Source organism: Cygnus olor, chromosome 2 (genome assembly GCF_009769625.2).
Source record: "Cygnus olor isolate bCygOlo1 chromosome 2, bCygOlo1.pri.v2, whole genome shotgun sequence".
Lineage (NCBI taxonomy): Eukaryota > Metazoa > Chordata > Aves > Anseriformes > Anatidae > Cygnus > Cygnus olor.
In genome coordinates this window covers 8,848,950-8,859,890 of record NC_049170.1, presented here as the reverse complement: position 1 = coordinate 8,859,890, position 10,941 = coordinate 8,848,950, and the positions used below count along the sequence as shown (strand labels likewise).

The 10,941-nt window shown below is 46.0% G+C and overlaps 1 protein-coding gene across 1 annotated transcript; it reads right to left on the bottom strand.

Moving 5' to 3' along the window:
- Positions 1 to 1,486: 1,486 nt before the first annotated feature.
- Positions 1,487 to 10,400, bottom strand: INSIG1 (insulin induced gene 1). The gene is made up of 6 exons (XM_040547899.1): positions 10,222 to 10,400; positions 9,008 to 9,388; positions 7,152 to 7,276; positions 6,455 to 6,621; positions 5,891 to 5,990; positions 1,487 to 3,748 (listed from the first exon to the last, which is right to left on the bottom strand). The coding sequence occupies exons 2-6, from the start codon at positions 9,369 to 9,371 to the stop codon at positions 3,719 to 3,721; spliced, it is 786 nt and encodes a 261-aa protein (XP_040403833.1). The 5' UTR covers positions 9,372 to 9,388; positions 10,222 to 10,400; the 3' UTR covers positions 1,487 to 3,718.
- Between the last annotated feature and the right edge of the window lie 541 nt (positions 10,401 to 10,941).

Here is a 10,941-nt window from a genome sequence, read left to right as displayed (position 1 = left end):
TCACCCCCGTGTTATTAATCTGTCATCATAACCAGCATTCGTAGCCTGCAGAGACAGAAAAGTATCATTGCCCAACAGGATTTAAAGGCAGGGAAAGGACTACAACACGAGGCGGGGCAACTCACGTGGTACTTCGTTACCCAAGGAAATCACCATTATTTTTAGGGCACTGTCCTGGCCCCTTCGCTGGAGGGACCTCTCCAGCTGTGTCCCCTTGACCCTTGAGACAGACACCTCTCAAAAGCTTCCCAGGTAGAACCCTTAATAACCTTTTCTATAGAAGAATGCTTTGTTCAATTAGTCCTGCATGTAATGCTTTGTTCTCATGAATTTTGGAGCAACTCCGATGTGCAGGAAGGCTACTGAGACTTAATTTCATTATTCACCTCAATATGTTCCTGCTGTATTCAGCGAACAGTCTATGGGCCCTCCTGTGGCTAATTTAGCACCTGCAAATCCCCACGCTTAAAACCAAAGGCTGAATAACCCACAGAATGAGCGTGCAGGAACTAAACACAGGTCAAATCATCACACTTTTTGGCAAGACTGATACATACATATATATATATATTTTTCATGTAGAAACTTTGGGCACACTTCCCAGTCTCAAAGGGAGACCATCAGTCAGATGTCCTAGCTCTCCAAGACCAGGCTACATCCCAAATCTTTTTGTGCATGTTTTTTAATTCCTTCTGGCAAAGCTCAAGCAGAGTTTGAGGGAAAGCAACGCACCTGGAGGATCTGGGCCATCCTCAGACCGGAGATGTTGGCTACTGCTTCAGCTGGCGTGCAGCACAGTTACGTCAAACGGAAGGCAGGCTGGCTAAGCCAAAGCCGTTAAAAACCTCATCATGAAGGCTGCTCAAGCTAAACCAAGACTGCAGTGAAGTGGACAAAGATTGATCACAAAACCATTCTACTGCTTCCCCTACAAACACAGCAGCTTCTAGAAGCCCCAAATAAGTATATTTAAATAAAGTAAAATCAAGATATTTTTAAATTAGCAAGACGTTATCTTTCCTAAATCAAATGATGCAAGTCCTAGCAGTGCCAAGCCTTACCAGCTGTGCTTATTCCTCCTTGCTGCGTGCCCTCTAAGATGCTTTGGCATTCAATAATTCATCACTGCAGACAACCAAGCTGAAAGTAGCATGTTTACCCTGCACTCTCCGTATTTTATTTCAGATTATGAACTTCAGCATCTTGGAGGACAATAGTAATAGCGTTCTGTACCCTAGGTCACGTAGCAGTAACGCATACTTATGTCAGTTGGCAAACTAGCAAGACTGTTTTTCTTCAACCCTATAACCCACGCTGGAAACCCTTCTAAAAGTTAATCTTACAGATTCAGTTTAGGATTATTATTTTCTTTTTTAATACCACTGAGTATGCATGACTGACTGTTAGTTATGCAACCATAACAACTGTCCTTTTCAAGAAAGATTCCTGCATAATGTGAATACAGAGAATCCATGGCAAACGTGACTTGATCGTAAAACTTTAATAGTAAAAAAAGTGTAAAACCAAACACACCAATGAAAACTTATCAGTAAGAATGAGAATTTAAGTGTTCAAATTCAGAATAGTGCAAATTTTCTTCACTCCCGTCCCACCTCTTCCAAACTTAAATCACTTTGGTTCAGGTACCTCTAAGTATTGGCAAAAAATGAACTTTTGACTTACATTTTTTGGCTGCATTATTTTTAACACATACAGATCTAGCTTCAGGCTTTACAAATAAATCTTAAATATTTCTTTATCAATCAAATATATGTAGAGATCAGTCATCTTATATCCAGTTTTATGAAGTTTTGGAAATGGTTTTAAGATGGTTGCAAAATTGTCCCTCCAGCAGGTAGCACACAAAGTATCTGAGCTGATCCAATCCTGATGTGATTATATTTTTAGGTTTTAAGCATTTGAGAAAAGGATCTTATGCCAGTGAAATTACTCTTAATTCACACCAAAGCAAGATTAGAATTGGGGGCTGTTTTGTAATATCATCTTTGTGCTAATCTCTTCCTCCTATACAGAAGCACAAGCAGCAGTTATAGCATTCCCGTAGAAGAGTGAGAACAGCCAGGATGCTGCTACCTTGCCTCAACATCTTTTTTGACGGGTCAGTCTTTAACAGATGCCTCTAATTATATCAGAACCCATGTAAGAGTGGAAACAAACACACACGAAAAATGTAGAATACAAAAAGGCAAATGCATAAAAGTTTACAAGTACACCATAACCACAAAATTGGAGTATTTCTAAAAATTTGGGCTTGATGAAAGGTACAACAAAACTAGCTTTACTATTACTAGTTAAATAAATTATTGCTCCATTTGACTCCATGCAGCATTGAAATGAACTCAGAACCTTCTTCTCTTTAATCTGTCATAAGAAATGATCGCTATGTCAGAGAATACAAGGCTCAGATTTTTACTGTACATTGCACTTCAATTTTAAGACCTAATACTTGCTATTTAGGTCTACTGTGGTCTAAGCTATCAAACGAATACATTGTGCTCACACAACTATGTATTAAGAAACACCAAACGTTTAATGTAGTGACATAAGCACTTTTCTCTTTCTTTTTTTACACATGGCAATCACAGATTGCAAGTTCTATAGGGTTGTGAAAAAAACAAGCAGTGATCTCTTTTATAAACTGAACTAAGAAAACAAGCTGTTCAAAATTCTTCACATGCAGTTTAAGTCACATTTTAGGCTTGCTTCTGTTTCCAATGTTTTTAGTCAAAACCCTCACTCAAACAGATGCAAGATCAAAAACAGCTGTAGGAGGAAACTGCAGATCTTCCGAGGAGTTGGGGCCACATCCTCACTAACCACAGGCACCTGCAATGCAGGTATCTTCAGTGACACCACACATTTAAAGACACCTGAAGGCTTTCTTTGGTGAGACACTGAAGCACGAGCATACTTTTAAGCAGGAATACTTACAAACACTTAAATTTCCTACTGAATTGGGCCAGAATAAGATTTGCTCAAGCTAAAATTTCTTGATAAAGTTCATGTTGGAACAAGATTGTCTCCAGCGTTCACCTATTGTACTGAAGTAATTTAGAAATTTCCAAGCCAGGTGACTTCAAGCTTTCCGTCCCTTGAACTCCCTCCATTGCCAAAGTCAAACTTAATGCAGCATTACAGGTAAGGTCATGATTCCTTCATAAGACTTCTAAAAGCATTAGTGCAATGCTTTTAATCTGTTTTGATCACTCTTATTTTTAAATAACCCTATTTTTTTTTTTTTTTTTAAAGATTTGGATAAATACTATTCCTATTAAACCATACTTCATCATTGTTAAGCACCATCGATCTACTTCCTTTGGGCACTGATACAGGCGCTTGTAATTAAATTTCTGTTTCAAGGCTTTAAAAAGTGGCAGCTGCTTCAATAACTTACACTGGAATCTAATACTTGGAAAACTGCCACTTAGCCTGAATGCTTGTATTCAACTTGGTGTTAAACTCTTCCACAGAACAGCCATATGCAAATGCTTATGCAGTAAATCAGGGTAAGATTTCAAGATAAGCAGTTAATTTCACTTGGCTATTCTAAGAGTGGATTAATTTTTTTTTTCCACAAGTCATTTCTGCAGTGAGCCCATAGAGAGATTATTTTTTCTAAATAATCTTCAATTTAAAACAGGAGCATGTCTTCTCAATGTTGCTTTCATGCTGGCACCATGCTCTCTCCTCCAAGGATTTAGTCATTGTGTGGTTTCTCTGGAATACCCTATGGATTAAAAAAATAACAAAAAGTATGTTATATTTTAACAACATATAAGAAGTTACTATGTTATGCAATATTTTCAATAACTAAAGTTAGTTGACTATTTAGTCAAATTGACAGTGACCTAGCAGACATGACTTTTTGTAAAAGCCCAACGAGGATGTACTCCATAACTGTGGACAGAAGCGTCACCGTGGTTCTGTGCTGCCCCAATTTGTTCATTTGATAAAAAGCATCGGGCTTGGTAGATAGATTAATAAGACTTCTTCAGCCTTCCTCCCTATCTCAGTCTATTTATTTGCAGGTGATGCACAGCACTCACTTAATAGATATGTTTCATTTTTAATGGCCCTCTTTCAAGCTGACTTCGAGCAAAAATTACTGGATTTTCCCTGCAAAGCCTAGTAACAGATAGACTTGCTCATTTCCTCCTAAGCTCCTTTTCTAGTGTGAAACCCTAGTACATCAATGTAAGAAAGCATTTAAACAACTTTTATTGAAAATTTACTACAAGCTCTATTTTAATTCTCTTGAGAAAATGAAAATGGCCCCAGGTATTCAATGTGTTCACAGTTCTGCAACCCCCAAGCAGTAGCAAACAAATATTCGTGAGGGCCATGTTCTAAAGACAACCCTAGTTTGCCAGACGCTGAGAATGATGGTTACAACTCAAGATGTACTGCCCTCCATCTAATCCAACTGATGGGTAATGAAGGAGCAACTTTAGGTGGCAACATGCAGCAAGAGCTGCAGCAGCACCTTCACCTTCTCTTCAGAAATCAAACTATTAAATGTTGGGTTTCATCAAGCTGAGAGGGAGAAAGTTACTAATAAGTTACTAATATATTTTATTTAAGAAATTCTACCTCTCTCCCCCATACACTTAGTCCTAAGGGAAAAAAAGCACATGCAGATTGCACATCCTGCTGGGATTTGAAGTGGAAGTAGTGAACTTGTATTTTAAAGAATGACAGAGCAAACCAAAATTGACTGAAATTTTAAGATTGTGACTAAGGTCCTGGGAAATCTGGCTTGATACCAAGTTATATCAGGAAATAATTTTTAGAAGAAAATATTAAAATCAGGTAGACTTGCCAACACTTCTTTTTTTAAAAAAAGAAGTCTTCTCTACAAGAGATTACTATTAATTTAGCGAAACTGAGAATCAACTATGTAAATTAATCAGTGGTGGTCGAGCAACATGGCTTTTTCCCCCAGCTTGGCTGCAAGCCACTCCATCTGCTGTATCGAGTTCTGACCATCCACATCTGAAATACATGAGTGTCTATGCCCTGGGTTAGAAAGGTTAGGCAGAAGGGACAGAAAGCCTGTTCTAGACAAGACAGCTAGCTGCAGACTGACCTTTTTGCTCATTTGTAGTTCAGTCCCTAAAAACAGCTTTCCCCTTTCCTAAACAGCTTTGGAGACTTGTATTTCAGGAGCTCCTAATGGATAGACATCAAGGCCCCTCCTTCAGTGAAAAGGAAAGGCACCTAAACTACTTAAGGAAGTAGAATGGTTGAATGCTTTCCGGAATATAAAGGAGTTATGTAGGAAAAGAAGTTAAATTGATACAGTATTAATTATTACTATCCATCAGTGTCTGACTGCATTTGACAACCAGACCTAAAGCTCATGCACAGCGCCAGGTTTACTGTTAAGTACCCTACAAGGAAATTACTACTTAAGGACCTAGCAAGTGAGATAACTTCCACTACAGCAACACATTTATGGAGTGATACTGGAACTACATGTTAAATGACCAGAAAGAACATAAGTGCTTTACTGCATGAGCAATTAGAACAAGCCTACCTGTCTTTCAACTTGCTAGCTACCTTAGATGTTAAGTCAAGCTACTGATAGAAAGATACCTAAGATTCTGACTGGATCTGGTCTACTGATTCAAGTCTCATTTAGGCTCTTGCTGGAAAAAAGTTTCACGCAGAACATACCCAAACACTTGCTAAGAAAATTCCCACTCCACTGGTAACACAGGTTGCATGTTTACATTTCAGCTCTTGGGAAGATAGGTATTAATCTCCCGATCTGTGAGTCATACCCTTAAAGGCATAGTTTGTTCTTGGAGTAACAATGACAGAAGTTATTTGGACTGCTAAAAGGAAATGCTAATTATACAGTAGTTACCATAGCCAGCTGGCGTCCTATGTTTCCTACAGTCACACCTCCTGAGAAAAATATACACGGAAGCCAAGAACGAATGTAAAGAAAATCTGGGGATGTATACCTAATAAACAAAAGGAAATAAATGAGAAAATGTATTATCATGTTATCATCACTTCACATACTGTTAACAAGATGCTCTAAGTTTCTCACCAGACCCAACCAACACAGAAACATAGGAGCAGAAATAGGGAGACCAAATTAAGTCTCTTAACTTACAAGCTTTAACTAGCCAATGTCCTTGCCAGCAAGGTTTAGAAATTCTTCTCTCCTTGGTTGGTGATATACCAAGTCAGGAGATGTTTGGTTTGTTGGGGTGTATGGTGAAGGGACAACAGCTCAGTCTACCCTCCTCCCCTCCATGCTCCATGTCATCATTTAGAACAGCATGACAATTAGCTGCCTTAGACATATAAGATGCCTTATAAGAACACACCAAATATGTTAACAAGTAGTTTACAATATCTGTGCACCCCCTGCTTTAATTAAGACAAGAGAGTTTAAATACTATTTTAAAGTGTAACTTACTGATAAACACCATTATATACAAGGAACTGAGTTATCAGAGTTGCTACAAAGGCTATCGTAATTCCAAGTCCGAGACCACTTCTTGAACGATCAAATGTCCACCAGAGACCCAGCGATAAGGCTGCTAGAGTCAGGGACAGCTGGACATTGTTTGCAAAGTCTAATTTCTGGAAAAAAGATGTTAAGGACAATCCTTTTAAGTCTGCACACATCCTACTCAAACTGAAAGTGAGCATGATTTTGTATTTCTAGATACAAAATGGTAGGGATCTGCCTTTCAGACCTGCTGAGCAATTACAGCTCTTGCTGACTTTAAGTTTTCTGCCCAAGCCATCACCATTCAGCACAAACAACACTCTTACTGAAGATTTTAGTGGATCTCACTAGTTAATTGTGTTAGCTATTACATAGAGAACACGTACAGATTAAAATAACACGTTACCCTGTTACACTCAGCTACACCAGCCATACAATGATGTCTGGCCCTTCTCCATCCCAGAACCCCGTAACTACTATTAAGTTAACTATGTCATCTGTCTTAAAGTAGATATTGCACTGTATTGCAGGTCTCAGAAGTCTGCCTCTGCCAATAGCATTATCATTACCTTTGTAATTCTCCCAGGCACGAGTGGAAGAGCCTGTTTCATAGCAATACACTAAGTACATCAAGCAACAACATCAACTAGTTGAAGGATACAGCACTTGCATGATTAATGCCAACGAAAACTGCTATGCATCGCATTACGCTGGCCCACTCTCTTTTGAACTTGTGTGGTTCCCCCAGGTGGCTGTCAATGCAGGGGTACAGCAGGCCAACGACAGCTGCAAGAGAAGCAAGACCACTTATACTAACCATTATACTGTGATTATTTCATTATTATTAAATATTAGTTTGGCAAGTAAGTGCTTGATAAAGCCTCCTAGTAGTGAGGTGCCTACCATACTACTGGAGGCAGGATGAAGAAAACAGTTGTTAGTATTCCCACCCCACCTCCCCAAGCTTTAGAAATGAAAAAAAAACAAAGACTTTTTCAAGCAATATTCTGTTTGGACCTTTATAGCAGAGATACATAGTGTGAAGTACCTGACTTCTAGCTCTTTTTTTCCCCCCATGAGGAAGTATCATTTCCCAGCCTGAGTAGATGCTTGCTTTATACCAGTAAATAAAAAAAAAAAGCTTAATTATAGTGAGGAATGGATTATACCTTTATTGCTCATGTGCAGAACAGCTCCTTTTACAAACTTGATTTACTGCCTGTGAATCAGGCCCTGAATTACTATTTGCTTGGACTACAAAGTTTCTTGGCAGAGCTGCTTTCCCCCCTTCTTCTGGACTGTAAGGCAGCCTATGCTCCTATCCAAATTAAATGAATTTGGATATCAAATAGAGGCAGGGCAGAACTTAAGGAAAAAACTGCCATCAGTCCTGTGTCAGTGAGAAGTATCTACTCACACTGTTAGCCAGAGTTTTACCTGCTTATAGCCTTTTCTCAGCCTTACAAGAAATGGTTGCAGAAGGGAAAAGGTTAGTGTGCTCAGTTGCTGGACACTTGTTTCATTCTTTTAAGGATTGCAACTCCATGTATTGTCACAAACCCTGATTAGACAGTGAGCTTTAATTGTTTAGGATGTTTGTTTCCTTCCCTACTCTGTTTTTCTCCTTAGACTCCTAAGAAAAGTCAATTCCATATGAAAAGAGTTACAGGAGATACTACTGTAAGTTAACGGAACTGATACTGAAAGCCTCACTTCTTGGTGCCAGTTGCCAGGACTTTTACCTTAAGATAACAGCTACATGCCAGAGATAATCCAAGCATGACAGGACTATCAGAAGCCTCATTACAGCCTATCTCGTGGCACTTAGCATGGAGCTTATCAATCTTGCTCAACACCGCTGCATTTAAAAATAGCTAGGAAAGCGCTGTGAAAGCACTTTTAACACAAGCCGTGGTCACAACGGCGTTGTTTCTCTTGACCTGAACTGTCGGCGCTCCAACCCCCAAAAAGGCATCGCGTCGGGGTTTACCGGTGCCAGCAGGCGGCCAGGCACAACGCCGCCGGCCCGCTCCAAGCCCGGCGCGGCTCCGCGGTGCCCGTCCTGCGGCCGCGGCTGCCCCTCCGCACGTGACTTCCTTGTTTTCGGCCCCGCCCCTGGCCTGTTCGCGCCCGCAGCCAATGGCGAGCGCCGCCCGCCACTCACCAGTTCGGCGGCAGCCAATGGCGGCCCGAGGGGGGCGGGGCCAAGCGGAGGCGCGCGGGCGCTGCTGTTGCCGTCGCGGGAACGCGCCGCGCCTGCTGCTGCTTGCGGCGTGCTTCGGGGTCGGGGGGGGGTGGGGGGAAATAAACCCCAAAATACCCAAATCGAGGCGGTTTCGTGTTGTGGGGAGCGGCCACGAGGTTGGGGCACAGTGTTGGGGTCAGGGCACGGCGAGCTGCGCTGGCTGCCCTCCCCACGGTGGGCGGGAGGCGCACACACCTCCCAAAATAACCCGCAAACAATTAAAATCCAGACATATACAGAAAAATGAGTCAGCCCCGACGCGTGCCGCTCACCTGCCGCCGTCCCGCAGCACGGGGGCACCCACCAGGCGGAGGAGAAGAGCGTGGCGATGACCTCCTCGGGGAACAGCGTCACGTTCCTCTGCACCTGCAGCAAGTTCAGCACCAGCGCCATGAAAGCGCCCACCACGAAGAGGACCACGCTCCGCTGCACCAGGTGCCGGCTCCAGTTCAGGGTGCTGCCTGCACCGCCGCCGGCACCGCCGGGGCTCCGCGCCCCGTGTCCCACCGACGCCTGCGAGGGGCCTCCGGAGCTCAGCATCTCATCCGCCTTGGTGGCCGCGTCGCCTGGCTGCGTTTTGTGCCTCCCCCTGGCAGCGCACGAACAGCTCCAGGCGCAGCTCTCCAGCCTGGGCATCGGCCTCGCCGGCAGCCCTGCAACGCGAGCGGGAAAACAACCGGTTATAACAAGCCTGAAGACGAGCACCGTGCTACGGGGCGAGCCGTGAGGAGATGTGGCAGGAGGGGAAGGAGCTGGGCCTGGAGGCAGCAGGAGACCGGCGGGAGGACAAAGATACTCACTCCACTGGGATGGGGGCTCCCGTTCCTGTCAGGATGGGGCCCGGGAGGCTCCCGTTGCGGCTGGTGGGCTCCCATTCCTGTCAGGGCCCGGCCCAGGGGGCTGCTTTCAGGGCCGGGGGGCTCCCATTTATGTCAGGGTTGAGCCTGGCGGGCTACTCTTAGGGCCAGGGGCTCCAATTCCTGTCAGGGTCGGGCCCAGGGGGCTCCCATTGGGGCGGGGGGCCCCTATTCCTGTCAGGATCGGGCCCGGGGGGCTCCCATTGTGACCGGGGGCTCCTGTCAGGGCCCAAGGGGCTCCCATTCCTGTCAGGATCAGGCCCTGGGGAACTCTGGTTAGGGCCGGGGGGCTGCCATTCCTGTCAGAATCAGGACCGGGGGGGTCCTGTCAGGGCACAGGGGGGCTCCCATTCCTGTCAGGGTTAAGCCCGGCGGGCTACCGTTAGGGACGGTGGGCTCCCGTTCCTGTCAGGATCTGGCCCGGTGGGCTCCCCTTGGGGCCGGGGGCCTCCCATTCCTGTCAGGATCTGGCCCGAGGGGCTTCTATCGGGGCCGGGGGGCTCCCGTTCCTGTCAGGACCCACAGCTCTGAGGCTCCGACCCCCCATTCCTGTCACAACCGGCCCCTGGAGCCCCCAGCTCCTGTCACGACCGGCCCCCCTCCCTCTTCCCACCGCCGCTCTCTCTCACCTCAGGCCCCCGCCGCCTAGCCTCAGCCCGCGACGGACGGGACGAGGACAGAGACCGCCCCCACCGCCGTCCCGCTCCCGGCGCTCGGGTTTATAACCGCCGGCCGCCGCGGTCACGTCAGGCGCCGCCGACCTACCGGCGGCCGGGGGCAGCGCCGGGCCCCGCCGCAGCCGCCGCCCCGCCCCGCGGCGGAGGGGCGTGGCTAAAGGGGAGGGGGCGTGGCTAAAGAGGAAGGGGGGGTGGCGGCGGTGGGCGGGGCCGCGGCGCGAGCTCGCCGAGCGCGGGAGTCGCGCGCTCAGCCCGGCGGCGTCGGGTGAGGCGGGCGCAGCCAATGGCGGGCGGGCGGCTGATATGACGTGCGGGACACACCACCCGCCCCGCGCGCGGCCCCGCCGCCCCGCTCCTCCCTGCCGCCCCGCCCCGCCCCGCCGCGGGAGCGCGCGTCAGGCGTTACCTCATGGTGGGGGGAGGGGGGAGGGGGGAGCGTTACCTCAGCGCTGAGGCGGCAACGGGAGGGTGGCGGGCGGTGAGGCGCCTGAGGGGAGCTGAAGGGCAAAATAATCGTGTAATCACAGAATCATAGAAGCATAACAGAATGATAAAATACATGAAATACACAATCACAGAATCATAGATTCGTTAGGGTTGGAAAAGCCCTCCAAGATCACCTGGTCCAACCATCCCCCTACCACCAGTGTCACCACTAAGCCATGTCCCTAA

Excerpts from the sequence above, each read along its gene's own strand:
- INSIG1 (XM_040547899.1), bottom strand. The coding sequence starts at position 9,371 with ATGCCCAGGCTGGAGAGCTGCGCCTGGAGCTGTTCGTGCGCTGCCAGG. Across the intron at positions 6,622-7,151 it reads GCATTAATCATGCAAGTGCT|AAATTAGACTTTGCAAACAA; the intron begins GTATCCTTCAAC and ends TCTTTTTTCCAG. Across the intron at positions 3,749-5,890 it reads TAGGACGCCAGCTGGCTATG|GGTATTCCAGAGAAACCACA; the intron begins GTAACTACTGTA and ends TTTAATCCATAG.